At 41.7% G+C, this 21,226-nt stretch overlaps 2 protein-coding genes across 2 annotated transcripts; both read left to right on the top strand.

The window, feature by feature from the left end:
- The first annotated feature begins 334 nt into the window (after positions 1-334).
- On the top strand, positions 335-20,521 carry LOC141212806 (uncharacterized). The gene is made up of 6 exons (XM_073665112.1): positions 335-414; positions 544-723; positions 12,484-12,607; positions 12,691-12,788; positions 12,986-13,076; positions 17,960-20,521. Exons 1-6 carry the CDS (start codon positions 337-339, stop codon positions 20,164-20,166), a joined length of 2,778 nt encoding a protein of 925 aa, XP_073521213.1. The 5' UTR covers positions 335-336; the 3' UTR covers positions 20,167-20,521.
- On the top strand, positions 1,308-6,946 carry LOC141212769 (uncharacterized). Its single transcript, XM_073665077.1, has 2 exons — positions 1,308-1,400; positions 4,680-6,946. Exon 2 carries the CDS (start codon positions 4,820-4,822, stop codon positions 6,350-6,352), a length of 1,533 nt encoding a protein of 510 aa, XP_073521178.1. The 5' UTR covers positions 1,308-1,400; positions 4,680-4,819; the 3' UTR covers positions 6,353-6,946.
- Positions 20,522-21,226: the final 705 nt, after the last annotated feature.

Genomic DNA, 21,226 nt, shown 5'->3' with positions numbered 1-21,226 from the left:
TCTAGAACTTATCGTGGAGTGGTGAGATGTATATAAATAAACCATTAACATATTTTATTGGCTGTACAAAGACTGTTGCATTCTTTATATTGTTAAATTACCTGAATTATTTTATAACTTCCGTAATCCCAACTGATAGCACATAGGTATCTCTGTGTGATCTGAAGATGTATGACGTGCTCTACCACATTATTGCCTTATACCGGCATCACAATGCTATTCATGTTTTTTAGTACACAGAATTTGATGTATTTTACACCAACTCATCTTCAATCCACTCAGATTCCCACAATATGAGATAGTAATAATTTATCTATATAATTTTCCTAGAGAAGAATGGATAGAGACAGAAAGAAGATGGCGGAGAGGATAATGCATCTCACCATAGAGATCCTCTTTCGGCTTACTGGAGAGGTGAGAGATTCTGATGACGTCACATTACATCATTCTTATCTATGGGAATAACAGATGGACAGAACTGGAGAGGTGAGGACTCTGGAAATGTCTGGAGGGAGATTTATTAATGTGTCTCTTCACAACCAGGATTACACAGTAGTGAAGAAGACCTGTAGTGAGCACTGTCAGGACCCTGTGTCTGAGGGATGGGGAAGACCCCTGAGCCCAATCACAGGGCCTCCACCTCACCCCCTGATACATGAGGACATCAATGACCAGAAGATCCTAGAACTCATTTACAAGATGATTGAGCTGCTGACTGGAGAGGTGACACTACTGGGAATGCTGGGACATTATACAGTAACGCTATGAAGGGATCGGGGGGATGACCTTATCATTGTATGTGTCAGGTTCCTATAAGGTGTCAGGACGTCACAATCTATTTCTCCATGGAGGAGTGGGAGTATTTAGAAGGACACAAAGATCTGTACAAGGACATCATGATGGAGGTTACCCAGCCCCTCACATCACCAGGTAATAGACAGGAATAAATACACACGGCCTATAATTATCTGTATGTAAAGAATGAATTCAGTCCCTGTATGTGTTTCCTCCAGATCTATCCAGTAAGAGGACAACACTGGAGAGATGTCCCCATCCACTTCTTCCACAGGACTGTAAACAAGAAGATCCCAATGTTCCTCAGGCTCATCAGGTAGATGGAGAGAAGGTGTCATGAGATCTCCCCTATGATGTGTAGACGGCTGTGAAGGTCTTGTGCTCAGTCTTGTTTTATCCACCAGTATTATGTGTTTTTTACTTGTGTAATGAGAACGATGGAGATGGCAGGATTAGAGCTGATCATAGATGGGACTTCTCCATCTGTCTTTGACTTTTATATTATTTGTTTCAGGGTGAAGATCTGACCCATATTAATACTACAGAGACATATGTGAGGGGCGATGTGCGGTGTAAAGAGGAGATTCCTACAAATGACTACACAGGTGAGTAGTAACCACTAAATGCAGAGAAGTTAAAGATTCTTCTCAATTACCAACTGTGGATGCTTTATCAGTGGTGTAGTCCGGTTGTGTTACAATTGTGTGACCACCATTTTAACTCTAGACCACAAGATTTTCCTCCATCCAAAATTGTTCACATTACTTTGTGTAATTGTGAAAGACCTTTTCTGTAGAACTTACAACCTGGAAGATCCACCTAACCCCTGGAATTAGAAGACTCTGTCCATTACCTGCTCAGATCTGTAAACTACAAAGCCAAATGACAGCGTACGTAGAATGTGCTGACAAAAGAGAAAATCACTTGAAGAGAAAGTAGAGGGTGATGATTCTGTTGGCTTCCTAGGACCCTGATATCGTATTGGATGAATCAGCCTTCTCTCCCTTCTGTGCTGCTGAATGTCCTCATATGGTCCCTACAAGACCAGGTCCAGTCTTTCTGGCCAAACTTCACCTTTATGATCGACAACATTAAATGTGCGGTGAGGGCCAAGTGTGAATTTCTGTACAATAACAACAGAGTTTCCCTTTATCCTGACTTTTCAATTTCTTTTAAAACCGACTAACTTCAAACAGGATTGTGATAAACTATACAGAAAACATTACACCTGTGCCATGATATATCTTTAAGCTGTGCGTGGCTGATGGCTGTAATATACATTTATTCACGCCTGCAGGAGATGTGTTGGCATGGCTCGAGTCCTGGTTTCATGGATTCACTCAACGCCATAAATTACATTATTTTTCAATCCTAAGGAATTCAGATTACTGCACAATCTCTCCTGAAATGGGGGCGCTAATAGTTTCTCTACTCTTCTGCTCAGGAGTCATAGTAGCGCCAATGGTCCACTATAAATGAGTGCAACTCCAGTTTAGTGTTGGAGCTCTCCCTTATATATACGTTGTTGTTGGGGATGTAACATATCTTTTATTCTGTCTTTTTTTTCCAGTTTCATTTTGTATGATAGCTTTATTTTGGTGGGATTGGCCTGACTCACTTATGTGAGTCTGTAACTCCCTGGTAGTCTTTAAAAGAAGGTCTCCATTACGTCTTCCCAATGCCCGAGGTCTAAATTTAAGACATCTCAGCTCTGCAGTATTATAAAAAGTTCTCTTTAAATGTCTAATATTTCTTCTTGACCCTCATCTGATAGAAAATATTGTTCCTTACGATAGTTTAGATTGCAAAGACCCACCGAGCCCCATACTCCAATTACCCCAGAGAGGTTTCACCACTAGTTACTCATTTATTACTGATGAAGACAGTTGAGTTTGATCATTTCAGTAGATGTGTTATTGTGTATAGTCACAGTTTTTGACTTCAGTAACCCTCTGCTTTAACCTCTTCCTGCAGCCAGTTTTGTGTTCCTAATCAGGCCCCATTTTTTTAATCTGACGTGTGTCACTTTATGTGGTGATAACTTTGGAATTCTTCACAAAGGATAATAGGAAACAAATGGACCTTACAAATTATTTTCCAACTTCTCTTGAGTTCGACAATACCCTATATATGGTTGTACACTACTGTCTGGGCACATGGCAGGTTAAGAAGGGAAGGAGCGGCATTTAGCTATTTGAATGCAGATCTTGCTGGAATAGTTTGTGGACACAATGTATTGGGGCCACTGTTCATGGTCACCTGGCAGCTCAAAAGATGGCCACCATGAACATGCTTGGCGCTATATACTCCAGATCCCAGGGATTGCCTTGCTCATCACCCTTTAACGTCAAGAAGAATAGTCAGGTAACCGGGTCAGAACTAGGAGGGCAGAGAAAATAACAAATCAGAAGACACAAGAGTAGTCAGTAAATGGGCCGGGGTCACAAGAAGAAACAAATACACAAGCTGGGAGCTGAGCACACAGGACTGAACCAGAGGAGAACAAGGCTGTATCTGGCAGCTTCCAGCAATATGCTTCCAGCTTTAGTAGGGTGCGGTGCTTTCTAAATGGCTGAAGCAGGGAGCAGATTACTCTAGCTGGACAGCACACACCCATACTGCCAGACTGGATGGTACTACTGGTCCCAACAACCCTAATCTTAGTGGCTGGACAGAGCCTGCGCCGCCCAGAGCTTCTGGTTCTGATGTCTCTTCCATCACAAGTGCCACCTGCAGAATTAATAAGGAGACGCCTGGTGACAAAAGCAGATGTCACACAAGTCGAAGCAGGAGGAGAAGTAAATGCCCCAGAGGAGATGGGACACACCATTTGCAGAAACCCTAATATAACAAAATGGCAGAAAATCAGAGCAGTAGAAATCCCCATAAAGTGACTCCATTTTGGAAATTATAACCCTCAGTGATATAATCTATAGGAGTAGTGACTATTTTGATTCCACAGTCACTTTCCAGAAATTAGCACTCGGTGGATGTTGGAGAGTGAAAATTGCAAATATATCATTTTATTACCCAACACATAGTGCCCAGATTGTGCTCCAGGAGACACACACTGTAAATTAAGTGGGTTCTTCTCATTATAGTAAAACCAAATACATGGATGCTAAATGTGGTTTAGGCACATAAACTACTGCAAAGCTCAGAAGCGAGGGGGAAGATCTGACTTTGGGAGAGCAGATATTGCTGGATTGGTTTATGGAAGCCATGTTGCTTTTCAAAAGCCTTTGAGCCACTAATAATGTGGAAACTTCTGTTTTTCCATTGACAGATGATGGACCTGAGTGGGGACTTGTTTTTTGTGAGATGAGTAGAAGTTTTCATTGGTATCATTTTTCTACATAACATTTTTTGATGGCTTCTTATTCCATATTTTGGAGGCAGAATGAACAGTTGGACACCACGCTCTACTGGTTCATCCTATGAGGTTTTCTGTTAGACTGTGAACTGCCATTCTGTCAATAACTTCCCATTTCTACAGACATTTTAAGTACAATTAACACAAGAATCCCATAGAAAAATAAATAAAGATTGCATACCACTTCTAAATCAATCTCAACAAACACATCCCTGGGCTACATGCTAGTCCAGGAAAATGAAGAGATATATGCTCAAGTTTAAAAATCAATTTTATTAGACACAAATCTAAAAAATAACAGGAATATTTAAAATATTTAAAATATTCCTCTATTTTTTAGATTTATGTCTAATAAAATTGATTTTTAAACTTGAGCATATATCTCTTCATTTCTCTGGATTAGCATGTAGCCCAGGGATGTGCTTGTTTAGACATTTTAAGTAGAAATGTTCAAAAATATAAATTTCAATGATATTTTATTCAAAATTAATATTTTTTTTTTTCTTGGCAGATGACTGTACCAGAAGATCAGATGGACAGGAGATTTTTAAATCTGATGATCTTGAGATCCCACATGATGCAATTGAAGTGAATGCCATTACTCCAGATATACCATCATCCCTTCACAGCAAAGATCAATCATCTGATCCTATGAAACAGGTCCTATCTTCTGATTCATTACCGACTACTAAGGAAAATCAAAATAAAATAAGCATTAAAAAACGAACTGCTCCTAAAGCAAAGAAATCATTTTCACGTTCAGAAAATGGAAATAGTTTTACCCTCGAGAAGTCTATTCTTAAACATCAAAAAATACACACAGCGGACAATAGATTTTGTTACAAATGTGGAAAATGTTTTAACCAGAAATCAGTTTTTGTTGTTCACCAGAAAACCCACACAGGGGAGAAGCCTTTTTCATGTTCAGAATGTGGGAAATGTTTTAACCATAAAGCGCATCTTGATATCCACCAGAGAACTCACACAGGGGAGAAGCCTTTTTCATGTTCAGAATGTGGGAAATGTTTTATCCAGAAAGCGCATCTTGATAACCACCAGAGAACCCACACAGGGGAGAAGCTCTTTTCCTGTTCAGAATGTGGGAAATGTTTTAACAATAAATATGTTTTGGTTAACCACCAGAGAATCCACTCAGGGAAGAAGCCTTTTTCATGTTCAGAATGTGGGAAATGTTTTAACCATAAAGCGCATCTTGATATCCACCAGAGAACTCACACAGGGGAGAAGCCTTTTTCATGTTCAGAATGTGGGAAATGTTTTATCCAGAAAGCACAACTTGATAACCACCAGAGAACCCACACAGGGGAGAAGCTCTTTTCCTGTTCAGAATGTGGGAAATGTTTTAACAATAAATATGTTTTGGTTAACCACCAGAGAATCCACTCAGGGAAGAAGCCTTTTTCATGTTCAGAATGTGGGAAATGTTTTAACCGGAAAGCGCATCTTGATAGCCACCAGAGAACCCACACAGGGGAGAAGCCTTTTTCTTGTTCAGAATGTGGGAAATGTTTTAACCGGAATGCGTATCTTAATAAGCACCAGAGAACCCACATAGGGGAGAAGCCTTTTTCATGTTCAGAATGTGGGAAATGTTTTAACTGGAAAGCGAATCTTGTTAGACACCAGAACAGTCACACGAGGGAGAAGCCTTTTTCCTGTTCAGAATGTGGGAAATGTTTTAACCAGAAATCAGGTTTGATTAAGCACCAGAGAACCCACACAGGGGAGAAGCCCTTTTCCTGTTTAGAATGTGGGAAATGTTTTAATCGTAAAATGATTCTTGATAGACACAAGAGAACTCACACAGGGGAAAAGCCTTTTTCTTGTTCAGAATGTGGGAAATGTTTTAACCGGAAAGAGCATCTTGATAACCACCAGAGAACCCACACAGGGGAGAAGCCTTTTTCATGTTCAGAATGTGGGAAATGTTTTAACCATAAATCACATCTTGATAGTCACAAGAGAACCCACACAGGGGAGAAGCCTTTTTCATGTTCAGAATGTGGGCAATGTTTTAACCAGAAATCGGCTTTGGTTAAGCACCAGAGAACTCACACAGGGGAGAAGCCTTTTTCATGTTCAGAATGTGGGAAATGTTTTAACCAGAAATCGGCTTTGGTTAAGCACCAGAGAACTCACACAGGAGAGAAGCCTTTTTTCTAATCTTTTTTTTTATAATCCAATAAATTTTTATTGAGATTTTTTTCATTAGTTTTTTTTACAAAACAAGAAACCAGTACATACTGTTAAGCGTCAGTCTGTTGCTTGATTTGAAATGGGTTCAGAAGCTTCTGTGGTCTCCCATTTTGGTCCAGGTGGGGCTGATGCTGCTCAGCATCATCATCAGCCCCAACGCCTATCTGGTCCACGAGATGTGCAGATTGTCTCCTGGGTATTTGTGCCTAGCAATGTTAAGCATAGGTTGCAGAGGGAGATAGGGCTTTTGGAGTCTAAGTCCAGGATTCGCCGCACTGAGCACGTCCATGACCTGGCGGATCGTGATTGGTGGTTTGGCACCCACCTGACCCGGTGACCTGGCACCGCCTGATTGGTCCATGGGTAGCGTCACCAATGGCGCGTCGGTGGGCAGGGTTTAGTCTTTAAATGGCCCGCCCATAAACATGGCGGCGCGCTCTGATCATTTGAGCAAGTGATGCTGTGGTGTGGACAACTGTGTTCCACGTGCTCCCTAGCTGTTCACTCCGGAACCTGCTGATGCCAGAGTTCGCTCGGCTGATCAGCACAGGTCGCTTAGGCAGGCTTAGATGTGCATAGGCAGGTAGCTTCGTCTTGCACCGTGGCTCAGCCAAAGGGGTCACCTATCACCCCGAGCAGCCTGCAGACGTCCTGTCCACGGCTATCGCCTGTCAGCCACGTGGAGTTTTACCCTTCAGTCCGGTAGCACGCCGGCTGGAGGAACGTGTACCCGTTGGCGTAGTCACACACGCATCCTAATGCCGCCACTGTAGTCCCTGTGCTGTAACAGGACTACAGATAGTTTTTCTCTGCCTATCTCTCGTGCAGCTAACGGAGATAGTGCGAATTGCTATACCCGTTCCAGTGTGCAGAAACACGGAGGGGTTTTACATTTAAGTTGGTTGCTTCCCTTTCCACCCGGAAAGTGTTCGGCAGCAGTCCACCAGGCTGCATCGCGGACCCCGGGGTCGGTTGCGTTCCATTATATTAAAGTCGTCTGCAACCGCCCTCCTAACACATACAATAAAAAAATAACATACCGTAGGGATGACATACATGCATCTCTCCAATATATCCTTTCAGCTTGCCCATTACCGTCTGATAACTTGCAATTACTATATCTTACTTCTAGCTGGAGAAGGAAATATTCTTAAATATTTATCAAGAAGGACTCAGTAAATATCAGAAATACGACCCATACTATTTCCCTTCTCTAATACCAACTTAACAAAAGTATTATTTTCTACCCAAAAGGGAGTCCATCTTGATTGTGCATTAAATGAATGCCGAAACTGTAAAGATTTATAGAATTGTTTATTTGTCATCCCAAATTCCCCCTTTAATTGATCAAAGCACTTAAGTATCCCTTCAGATAATATGTTTTATATCGTATATATTCCTTTATCCACCCAACTCCGAAATCCCTCTAATTTATAGAACTCAGCATATTTATTATTAAACCATATAGGTATAGATTCATTGCAGTTTCCTATTTCCATTATATCTTTACCCCTATCCCAGCACTTGTAGAGTAGAGCAAGTGTAGGGTATATTGATTTCTTGTGTACGAGGTCATTCAGTTCCACTATATGAATAGGAATATTCCACGGTGTTCCTGAAGTAATTAACCCCTTAATACTATTTGGGTTTGCAGCACTTTGCCACCCACCCAAATGTTGCAATTCCGCTGCCATATAATGCAATGGGGAAAAAAAGTATTTAGTCGGCCACCAATTGTGCAAGTTCTCCCACTTAAAAAGATGAGAGAGGCCTGTAATTGACATCATAGGTAGACCTCAACTATGAGAGACAAAATGGGAAAACAAATCCTGAAAATCACATTGTCTGATTTGGGAAGAAATTTTTTTTAAATTTTGGTGGAAAATAAGTATTTGGTCAATTACAAAAGTTCATCTCAATACTTTGTTATATATGCTTTGTTAGCAATTACAGAGGTCAAACGTTTTCTGTAAGTCTTCACAAGGTTGGCACACACTGTTGCTGGTATGTTGGCCCATTCCTCCATGCAGATCTCCTCTAGAGCAGTGATGTTTAAGGGCTGTCGCTGGGCAACACGGTCTTTCAACTCCCTCCAAAGGTTTTCTATAGTGTTTAGATCTGGAGACACTAGGCCACTCCAGGACCTTGAAATGCTTCTTACGAAGCCACTCCTTCATTGCCCTGGCAGTGTGCTTGGGATCATTGTCATGCTGAAAGACCCAGCCGCATTTCATCTTCAATGCCCTTGCTGATGGAAGGAGGTTTGCACTCAAAATCTCATGATACATGACCCCATTCATTCTTTCATGTACACGGATCAGTCGTCCTGGTCCCTTGGCAGAGAAACAGCCCAAAAGCATGATGTTGCCACCCCCATGCTTCACAGTAGGTGTGGTGTTCTTTGGATGCAACTCAGCATTCTTTCTCCTCTAAACACGCCGAGTTGTGTTTCTACCAAACAGTTCTACTTTGGTCTCATCTGACCATATAACATTCTCCCAATACTCTTCTGGATCATCCAAATGCTCTTTAGAAAACTTCAGACGGGCATGGACATGTAATAGCTTAAGCAGGGGGACACGTCTGGCACTGCAGGATCTGAGTCCCTGGCGGCGTAGTGTGTTACTTATGGTAGCCTGTGTACCGTTGGTCCCAGCTCTCTACAGGTCATTCACTAAGTCCCTCTATGTGGTTCTTGGATTTTTACTCACCGTTCTTGAGATCATTTTGACCCCACAGCGTGAGATCTTGTGTGGAGCCCCAGATCAAGGGAGATTATCAGTGGTCGTGTATGTCTTCCATTTTCTAATGATTGCTCCCACAGTTGATTTCTTCACACCAAGCTGCTTGTCTATTGCAGATTCAGTCTTCCCAGCCTGGTGCAGGGCTACAGTTTTGTTTCTGGTGTCCTTCGACAGCTCTATGGTCTTCACCATAGTGGAGTTTGGAGTGTGACTGTTTGAAGTTGCGGACAGGTGTCTTTTATACTGATAACAAGTTCAAACAGGTGCCAGTACTACAGGTAATGAGTAGAGGACAGCGGAGCCCCTTAAAGAAGAAGTTACAGATCTGTGAGAGCCAGAAATCTTTCTTTCCAAATCAGACAATGTGATTTTCAGGGTTTGTTTTCTCATTTTGTCTCCCATAGTTGAGGTCGACCTATGTTGTCAATTACACGCCTCTCTCATCTTTTTAAGTGGCAGAACTTTCACAATTGGTGGCTGTCTAAATACTTTTTTTTCTTATTTTTTCTAATATGCTCGAATTAGAGATATCATCAAATGGTAGAATAGCCGACTTATCCCAATTAATGGACAGGCCTGACCATTCACCAAACTCTCCAATAATGTTCAGAATTGGATCAATAGACTTCTGGATATATTGTACATATAGAACTGTTTGTGTATTATACAATCACTGTATTTTATGTAGTGTGGTCTCCCGCTTCTGAGGTGCCACCATGTAACCAATTGCTTGTGAAATAAAGGTTTTTGACCAAACTCATGTTTGGTGTTTCTGATTATTCCCAAATGGTCTGCCATTCATATCCTAGCATAGATATGTCACCATCTTATTGGTACTAGACAATTGTCTGATACGTAGATACTTTCCTTTGGTTTGATATATATTATTTGCTTTGTTCAATTTTTATTTTTGTTGTGTTAACCCATTTACCCCCGAACGTGGTTTGCACGTTAATGACCAGGCCAATTTTTACAATTCTGACCACTGTCACTTTATGATGTAATTACTCTGGAACGCTTCAACGGATCTCTCTGATTCTGAGATTATTTTTTGTGACATATTGTACTTCATGATAGTGTTAAAATTTCTTCGATGTGACTTGGCATTACTTTGTGATCAGAAATTTTGGCAAAATTTTAATTTTTATGCCCTTAAATCAGAGATATGTCACATAAAATAGTTAATAAATAACATTTCCCACATGTCTGCTTTATACCAGCACCATTTTGAACCAAATTTTTTTTTGTGTAATGAGGGGTGTGTGGCCTATGGATATTGACACCCTTTATCGGGGAGGGGGGGGGAATTATTGGACAGCTTCTTGTCCTCAGACAAAATCGGCCAAAAAGAGTTTTAACTGACTCTAAAAATTCAAAAACGGTTAAAAGTCTTACAGAGGGATGCAAATCTCCTTAAATTGCTCTGATATTTGGGCGTTACCACAGAAGCTTCAAAAGTCTACAGGGTTGCTAAAGAAATAAACAGAATAACATTAACTGCAAAAGATTTCAGAAGACTCAAAGGTGAAGCGACCAGGAAGATATTATCTTCCAGTGCTGTCGTATTCCAGAATCGCAGCCTCCCTGGAGGCCCAGAAGAACTAGGTGTTCAGTGCTCAGAGACAAGGCCGAGGCTGAATATCAATCTCCACTGAACAAGACACAAGTGCAAACATCAAGACTTAACCAAAAGAAAGCTGAAGACAGATTTTTTTTACAGTTTTATGGACTGATGAGAGTGACTCTTGAAGGACCAGATGGATGGGCTCGTGGCTGGATTGGTAATGGGCACAGACCTAGACTTAAATTCAGACGTCAGCGAGATAGAGTTGGGTAATGCTATGGACTGGTATTACTACAGATGAGCTAGTTGGACTTTTTTTTAGTTGAATGTGGACTCAGAATCAAATCCCAAACCTACTGCCAGTTTTTGGTTGACACTTTCTTTAAACAGAGGTACAGAAAAAATCAACATCTTTAAAAAAAAAATAGGATTGTTCTGCAGGACAATGCTCAATCGCAGCATCGAAGTCTTCACTGCTCAGTACCCGGAAAGGCCTTAAAGATGAAAGAATAATGTCATGGCCTTTTCCTCACTGGACCTAAACCTTACTGAGATCTTTTGAGCTTTTCTTAAACTCGAGATTTATGGTGAAGGAGAACAGTCCCCTCTCTGATCAGTGTTGGGGGCTGTGCCTGGTGCTGCCCACAAAGATGATCGTCAACAGATTAAGAAACTAATTGACTCCGTGGATGGATGGCTTATCACTAGTATTGAGAAGAATGGTGGCTATATTGGTCACTGATAAATTTTTATTAAATGTCAGAAATGTATTTTTGGACATTGAGATGTTTGGTTCTTAGTCTCAATATACCAGATGAAAATAAACAATTAAGATGGAAAATGTACATTTTTCATATAGTTGCATAATAATTCTGGACACAGAGATATTCTCCTAAGACAACACCTCACTTTTTCTTTCTTAAATATTCAGGTTTATTACCCTTTGGATTGACCGACCGCACTGGAGATGTTAAATAATAAAAGTAATCATCAAAAATACAAATTGTTTAATAATCGTGCACACAGTGTAGAGTAGGTGGTGGAGAGAGAAGACCTCTTCTTTCCAGAACTTATCATGGAGTGGTGAGATGTATACAAATAAACCATTAGCATATTTTATTGGCTGTATAAAGACTGTTGTTTCTTTATATTGTTAAATTACCTGAATTATTTTATAACTTCCGTAATCCCAACTGATAGCACATAGGTATCTCTGTCTGACCTCAAGATGTATGAAGAGCTCTACCACATTATTGCTTTATACCGGCATCACAATGCTATTAATTTTTTTATTACACAGAATTGTATATATTTTACACCAACTCATCTTCAATCCACTCAGATTCCCACAATATGAGATACTAATAATTTATCTGTATGATTTTCCTAGAGAAGAATGGATAGAGACAGAAAGAAGATGGCGGAGAGGATAATGCACCTCACCCTAGAGATCCTCTTCCGGCTTACTGGAGAGGTGAGAGATTCTGATGACGTCACATTGCATCATTCTTATCTATGGGAATAACAGATGGACAGAACTGGAGAGGTGAGGACTCTGGAAATGTCTGGAGTGAGATTTATTAATGTGTCTCTCCATAACCAGAGATTAATCACGGGGCCTCCACCTCACCCCCTGATACATGAGGACATCAATGACCAGAAGATCCTAGAACTCACCTACAAGATGATTGAACTGCTGACTGGAGAGGTGACACTGCTGGGAATGCTGGGACATGGTACAGGAACGCTATGAAAGGATCGGGGGATGACGGTATCATTGTATGTGTCAGGTTCCTATAAGGTGTCAGGATGTCGCTGTCTATTTCTCCATGGAGGAGTGGGAGTATTTAGAAGGACACAAAGATCTATACAAGGACGTCATGATGGAGGTTCCCCAGCTCCTCACATCACCAGGTAATGGACAGGACTAAATACACACGGCCTATAATTATCTGTATGTAAAGAATGAATTCAGTCCCTATATGTGTTTCCTCCAGTTTTATCCAGTAAGAGGACAACACCAGAGAGATGTCCCCGTCCTCTTCTTCCACAGGACTGTAAACAAGAAGATCCCAATGTTCCTCAGGATCATCAGGTAGATGGAGAGAAGGTGTCATGAGATCTCCCCTATGATGTGTAGACGGCTGTGAAGGTCTTGTGCTCAGTCATATTTTATCAACCAGTATTATATGTTTTATACTTGTGTAATGAGAACGGTGGAGATGGCAGGATTAGAGCTGATCATAGATGTGACTTCTCATCTGTCTGTGACTTTTACAATATTTGTTTCAGGGTGAAGATCTGACCCATATTAATACTACAGAGACATATGTGAGGGGTGATGAGCGGTGTAAGGAGGCGATTCCTACATATGACTACCCAGGTGAGTAGTAACCACAAAGTGCAAAGAAGTCACAGATTCTTCTCAGTCACCGGCTGTGGCTGCTTTATCGCTGGTGTAGTGCTGTTGTGTCACAATTGTGTGATCATCATTTTACCTCTAGACCATAACATTTTCCTCCATCCATAAATGTTCACATTACTTTGTGTAATTGTGAAAGACCTTTTCTGTAGAACTTACAACCTGGAGGATCCACCTACTCCCTGTGATTAGAAAACTCTGTCAGTTACCTGCTCAGATCTGTAAACTACAAAGCCAAATGACAGCGTATGTAGAATGTGCTGACAAGTTAGAAAATCATTTGAAGAGAAAGAGGAGGGTAATGATGGTGTTGGCTTCCTAGATCCCTGATATCTTATTGCATGAATCTACCTTCTCTCCCTTCTGTGCTGCTGAATGTGCTCATATGGTCCCTACAAGACCAGGTCCAGTCTTTCTGGCCAAACTTCACTTTTATGATCTACAACATTAAATGTGCAGTGAGGGCCAAGTGTGAATTTCTGTACAATAACAGCAGAGTTTCCCTTTATCCTGACTTTTCAATTTCTTTTCAAACCAACTAACTTCAAACAGGATTGTGATAAACTATACAGAAAACATTACACCTGTGCCATGATATATCTCTAAGCTGTGCGTGGCTGATGGCTGTAATATACATTTATTCACACCTGCAGGAGATGTGTTGGCTCGAGCCCTGGTTTCATGGATTCACTCCACATCATAAATTCCATTATGTTTTCCATCCTAAGGAATTCAGGTTACTGCACAATCTCTCCTGAAATGGGGGCGCTAATACTTTCTCTACTCTTCTGGTCAGGAGTCATAGTAGCTCCAATGGTCCACCATAAATGAGTGCGGCCCTGGTTTAGGTTTGAAGTTCTCTCCCCTGATACATACATTGTTGTTGAGGATGTAACATACCATATTTTCCGGCGTATAAGATGACTTTTTAACCCCTGAATATCTTCTCAAAAGTCAGGAGTCGTCTTATACGCCGGGTGTCATTTTATAGGGCGTATACCCTTATACTCCGAGTGTTGGGGGAGGAGGGGGTATATATATATGATATGTGGGGTGTGGGGGGAGCAGTAGCCGCGGAGGAGCGGGGCACAGGAGGCAGCAGCCGCCTGCTGCAGCCTACACTGTCCTCGCTGCTAAAGAAAATGAATATTCACTGCTCCCCACGCCCATGGGGTGTGGGAGCACTGAATATTCATGCTCCTTAATAGCGTTACACAGTGTAGACGCAGCGCAGCTCCTGCCGGAATCGCCTGTGCCCGCTGTTAAAGGGCATAAATATTCAACCTCTCTCCATGCCCATGGGCGTGGGAAGGGGTGAATATTTGTGCCCTTTAATAGCGGGCACACGCGATCGCCCGGCAGCAGCAGGAGCCGCGTGTGTGCCGGCTATTAAGGAGGATGAAGTCACTGCTTCCCGCGCACACAGTCCCGGCATGGGGAGCAGTGACTTCCGGCAGCTGATCTCTCCTTGTGAGCCGCGCATGGTAGTGACGCCATGCACGGCTCTCATGGCGAGATCAGTGCGGGCAGACAGGACGCAGAGTTGGAGGAGAGAAGAAAGGTGAGTAGGAATGTTTATTTTTTTTATGTGCAGCATGATGGGGATTAGGGGGACCATGCATACCAGGACAGGGATGAGGGGTGCCATGCATACCAAGACAGGGATGAGGTGTGCCATGCATACCAGGACAGGGATGAGGGGTGCCATGCATACCAGGATGGAGGGGTTCCATGCATACTAGGATGGAGGGATGCCACGTATAAACGGTAGGGGGGGCATATATACCAGGATGGGGGATATTGTCAGAATTGGGGGACATTACCCCTGTACTAGTGTCATCAGAAGACCCCCTCCCCATTAAAAGTGCATCGTGAACACATTTCTTGCTTACATTTTTTTTCTATTTTCCTTCTCTAAAACCTAGGTGAGTCTTATGGTCCGGTGCGTCTTATAGTCCGAAAAATACGGTATTTATGGTAATTTATAAGCCCTCCCTGTCTCCAAGACTATCAGGGCAGTAGCACATCCCTCTGGCCCGCCCTTGTATCCTATTACTGGTACCTCCTTCTCTGCCTCTCTGATCTCGCTCCTGAGGACTGCAGTGACGAGGTGAGGGGGCGCCTCACCGGCAAAGTGTAAGTGAAGCAAGCTGCAGGCGTCCCTCTCACCTCATCACTGTAGTCCTCAGGAGTGAGATCAGAGAGGCAGAGAAGGAGGTACCAGTAATGATACAAGGGCCAGAGGGATGTGCTACCGCTCTGATAGTCTTGGAGACGGGGAGAGCTGGGCAGGCAGGGAGAGCTGACCAATCCAAGCAGGATTTGTATACAACAACCAGCCAATCGCCGGTAAGGTTCATCACTTTAAAATTACCATATTGAAATCAAATCTGATTTTTTTTCAATTTTTACCGTATTTGCGTTAGAAGAGGGGTAGTCTTATACAGCGAGTATATCCCAAACTCTATATTATAACTGGAAAAGTTGGGGGTCGTCTTATACACCCCGTCGTCTTATACACCGGCAAATACGGTATCTTTTATTCTGTCTTTTTTTTTTACAGGTTCTTTTTGTATGATAGCTTTATTGTGGTGGGATCGGCCTGACTCACTTATGTGACTCTGTAACTTCCTGGTAGTCTTTAAAAGAAGGTCTCCATTACGTCTTGCCAATGCCCGAGGGCTAAATTTAAGACACCTCAGCTCTGCACTATTATAAAAAGTTATCTTTCAATGTCTAATATTTCTTCTTGAAACTCATCTGATAGAAAATATTGGCCCTTATCATTGTTTAGACCTCAGAGAGGTTTCACCACTAGTTACTCATTTTTTACTGATGAAGACTGTTGAGTTTGATCATTTCAGTAGATGTGTTATTGTCTATAGTCAGTTTTTGACTACAGTAGTTAGTGCCAATAAAACCCTGATTTAGCAACTTCCTGCAGCCAGTTTTCTGTTCCTAACCAGGCCTCATTTTTCAAATTTGACATGTGTCACTTTATGTGGTGACAACTTTGGAATTCTTCACAAAGGATAATAGGAAACAAATGGGCCTTAGAAATTTTTTTCCAACTTCTCTTGAATCCGACAATACCCTATATATGGTTGTACACTACTGTCTGGGCACATGGCAGGTTAAGAAGGAGCGCCATTTAGCTATCTGAATGCAGATTGTGAAGACCCGGGGTCTTCCGTGGGCTTAATACTACTCAGACAACACAGGGTGAGGGTAAAACAGCGTGGCAATACTTTATTGAACCACAAAGCGGACAACAAACACAAAACAGTCCCAGCAAATGCCCAAGATGGTACAACATTACACAGTCTCACCTTTCCTTCTCCGCCCGCCTGGGATAGAACAGCTGCAACTTTGGAGACTTCCAGGGCCGACTACCTCAACCAGTGGACCCCCGCTTTTGTCGGGCCCCCACAGAGAGAAGGCAGCTGCAATCTTAGGAAGCTAGCCGTCCATCGAGGTACAAGACCAGGAGACTTGAGGGTCCAAATCTGGCCTCTCCGAGAGTTTCCATGGTGCCATGCGACCGATGGGTCCCTCCTAGCAACTCCAAATGTCTCCATGGGTTCTAGGCAACTGGTGGGTCTCTCCTAGCAACCCCAAAGCAACATATCCATGGGTCCAGGTGACTTCTTCGTCCTCCCCTGGTCTTCCCAAAATGTATCCATGTCACTCTGATGGTTAATGGAGCAGATCCGAATCTTTCCAGTTAGGGCCGTTACCCTTAGGTTAGAATCATATAGAATTCAAATCTGTGTCTCTTTTGCAATGCCATGCAATCCATCTGCTGTCCTGAAGGATTGTCGCTCATTCTCCTTCTAAAGTCTTTTTGATGTTCCTTGATTCTCTGTACCAAATCTCATTCTGTTACAAAAACACATGTCCTGTTTGCTTCTCTGGGCTCAAGTCTCCTGAATCGCAGAACTGCTCTCACCCTCCTCCAAAAGCTAAGTGTGCAGTAGTGGAGGATCACTAGTGCCGCCTGCAGAATAAATATGGTGATGTCTGGTGACAGAAGCAAAAGTCATAGGAGCAGATCCCAGAGGAGATAGGACACACCATTTGCAGAAGACCTAATATGACAAAATGGCAGAAAACCAGAGCAATAGAAATCCCCATAAAGTGACTCCATTTTGGAAATCATAACTCTCAGTGATATAATCTATAGAAGTAATGAATATTTTGACTCCACGGGCATTTTCTGGAAATTAGCTCACACTAGATGTTGGAGAGTGAAAATTGCACATTTTCCGTAATATTACCCACCACATAGTGTCCAGATTGTGCTCCAGGAGACACACACCATAAATTAAGTGGGTTCTTCTCACTATAGTAATGCCAAATACATGGAGGCTAAATGTGGTTTGGATACACTGAAAGGCTCAGAAGCAAGGGGGAGATTTGACTTTGGGAAAGTGGATATTGCTGGACTGGTTTATGGAAGCCATGTTGATTCTCAAGAGCCTTTGAGCCACTAATAATGTGGAAACCCTCTGTTTTTCCACTCACAGATGATGGACCAGAGTGGGGGCTTGTTTTTTGTGAGATAAGTAGAAGTTTTTATTGTTATTATTTTTGCCTACATAACATTGTTTGGTGGCTTTTTATTCCATATTTGGGAGGCAGAATGAACAAACAGTTGAACACCATGCTCTACTGGTTCATCCTATGAGGTTTTCTATTAGACTGTGAACTGTCATTGTCCTGGTGAATAATTTAATATTTTACATAACTTGCCATTTTTACAGACAGTTTAAGTAGAAATGTTCAAAAATATAAAATTCATGAATATTTTATTCAAAAATAATAATTGGTTTTCTTCTTGGCAGATGACAGTACCAGGAGATCAGAGGGACAGCTGACATCTTCAATTTTTAAATCAAATGATCTTGAGATCCCACAGGATACAATTGAAGTGAATATCATTACTCCAGATATACCATCATCCCTTCACAGCAAAGATCTGTCATCTGATCCTTTGAAACAGGTCCTGTCTTCTGATTCATTACCGACTACTAAGGAAAATCAAAGTCGTCACAAAATAAGCATTAAAAAACGAATTGCTCCTAAAGTAAAGAAGGCATTTTCACATTCAGAATATGGAAATAGTTTTCCCCTTCAAAAGTCTTTTCTTAAACATAAAAAAATTCACACAGCAGAGAATAGATTTTCTTGTTCCAAGTGTGGGAAATCTTTTAACCAGAAATCAGATTTTGTTAAGCACCAGAAAACTCACACAGGGGAGAAGCCTTTTTCCTGTTCAGAATGTGGAAAATGTTTTAACCAGAAAGCGCATCTTAATAGACATCAGAGAGCCCACACAGGGGGGAAGCATTTTTCATGTTCAGAATGTGGAAAATGTTTTAACCAGAAAGCACATCTTGATAGCCACCAGAGAACCCACACAGGGGAGAAGCCTTTTTCCTGTTCAGAATGTGGAAAATGTTTTAACCAGAAAACGCATCTTAATAGCCACCAGAGAACTCACACAGGGGAAAAGCATTTTTCATGTTCAGAATGTGTGAAAAGTTTTGACCATAAGTCAGATTTAGTTAAGCACCAGAGAACTCACACAGGGGAGAAGCCTATTTCATGTTCAGAATGTGCGAAATGTTTTAATCAGAAATCAGATCTTATTATACACCAGAGAACTCACACAGGGGAGAAGCCATTTTCATGTTCAGAATGTGGGAATTGTTTTAACCAGAAATCACACCTTGTTAGACACCGGAGAAGTCACACAGGGGAGAAGCCATTTTCATGTTCAGAATGTGGGAATTGTTTTAATCAGAAATCACACCTTGTTATGCACCAGAGAACTCACACAGGGGAGAAACCATTTTCATGTTCAGAATGTGGGAAATGTTTTTACAAGAAATCAAAATTAGTTAATCACCAGAGAACTCACACAGGGGAGAAGCCTTTTTCCTGTTCACAATGTGGGAAATGTTTTTACCATAACTCAGATTTAGTTAATCACCAGAGAACTCACACAGGGGAGAAGCCTTTTTCATGTTCAGAATGTGAAAAATATTTTTACCATAAATCAGATTTAGTTAAGCACCAGAAAACTCACACAGGAGAGAAGCCTTTTTCATGTTCAGAATGTGGAAAATGTTTTAATCAGAAACCGCATCTTGATACCCACCAGAGAACACACACAGGGGAGAAGCCTTTTTCTTGCTCAGAATGTGGAAAATGTTTTAATCAGAAAGCGCATCTTGATAGCCACCAGAGAATTCACACAGGGGAGAAGCCTTTTTCATGTTCAGAATGTGAAAAATATTTTTACCATAGATCAGATTTGGTTAAGCACCAGAGAACCCACACAGGGGAGAAGCCTTTTTCATGTTCAGAATGTGGAAAATGTTTTAACGATAAATCAGATTTTGTTAAGCACAATAGAACTCATTCAGGGAAGATGCCTTTTTCATGTTCAGAATGTGGGAAATGTTTTAACCGGAAATCAGATTTGGTTAATCACCAGAGAACCCACACAGGGGAGAAGCCTTTTTCCTGTTCAGAATGTGGAAAATGTTTTAACCGGAAAACACATCTTGATAGACACGAGAGAACCCACACAGGGGAGAAGCCTTTTTCCTGCTCAGAATGTGGAAAATGTTTTAACCGGAAAACGCATCTTGATAGACACGAGAGAACCCACACAGGGAAGAAACCTTTTTCCTGTTCAGAATGTGGGAAATGTTCTAACCAGAAATCAGATTTGGTTAAGCACCAGAGAACCCACACAGGGGAGAAGCCTTTTTCATGTTCAGAATGTGGAAAATGTTTTAATGATAAATCAGGTTTTGTTAAGCACAAGAGAACTCATACAGGGAAGATGCCTTTTTCATGTTCAGAATGTGGGAAATGCTTTAACCGGAAATCAGATTTTGTTATGCACCAGAGAACCCACACAGGGGAGAAGCCTTTTTCCTGTTCAGAATGTGGAAAATATTTTGTGAAGAAATCATCTCTTTTTAGACACCAAAGAATTCATACAGGGGAGAAGCCTTTTTCGTGTTCGGAATGTTAATATGTTCTAACTGAAAATTATATCTTCTTGAAGGAGTTGTTCACTACTAGGACAACTCCTTGTCATTCATAAACGAATTGGAAGATTAGCGCCAGTATAATAAAACATGGAGTTTTTATTGACATATACTTAAAATACAGCATAAAATACATAAAAAGTGGGAAGGAAACTATAACAGAAAATAACTACACAAGCCAGTTATAACATGATATATCCACCATATAGAGCAAGTGCTCAAAATCACAAAAATCACTGAACCATAATTATGTTAATTAAATATATCGAATTATATAAGAATTGAGAAATGTATCAAAATCAAATCACATAGAGTGCCATTTGCTATAGTGCAAATCAGCTACCATTTAAATAAAATGCAAATTAATAGTGCAAAGAAAATAAGCACCACCTTGAGGCCACAAATACTGCAAGTGCACTTGCTCGCCTAGGGGTTACGGCCGCTGTGCAAGCTAGACAGGTATGGGCCTGTGAATACCAGTTATACAAATCTCCCCGGTCCCAAATGTTTGACTTATTTCATCTGGTAAAGAAATGGCTGGAATCTGATGTCTGTACGCATGCACAAATCGTGGAGCGGGTGGCTGTCAACCTTTTTTCCAGGAGCCTTCCCAGTAAATTGCAGCACTAGGTTGGCCATGGTGACCCCTGGAGGGCGGAACATCTAGTAAAGTTGTTGGAGAGATTTGTCGCTACAGATGGAAACCTCCCGGATGATACCCCCCAACCTCGGCCCCGCAGGGCCACGCCGACCCACTCTCCATCAGAAACGTCCCACCGTCCAATGTGGGGTGGAAGGAACTGGCCGGGAAAGTGTTAGACCTGGTAGGGACTCTATGTGTAAAAAACCTGGGCTGCTCCAGTGTTGTTGGTGTCGTGAGTTCGGTTATGTCATGGCTAATTGTCCATTAGGCCCAGAGCCTATGGAATGTGTCACCGGCGCCAATCCCTGTTTTCTGTGCCCTCCTGTGATGCTGCGCCCTCCTGTGTGGCCACACCTGGACTAGAAACTGAGTCACAAGTATGCAAAATCAGGGTGAATGAT

The sequence above is a fragment of the Phyllobates terribilis genome, unplaced genomic scaffold, assembly GCF_046119375.1.
Source record: "Phyllobates terribilis strain yellow unplaced genomic scaffold, ASM4611937v1 Scaffold_186__1_contigs__length_3700242, whole genome shotgun sequence".
NCBI lineage: Eukaryota > Metazoa > Chordata > Amphibia > Anura > Dendrobatidae > Phyllobates > Phyllobates terribilis.
This window is presented reverse-complemented; position numbering and strand designations above follow the sequence as displayed.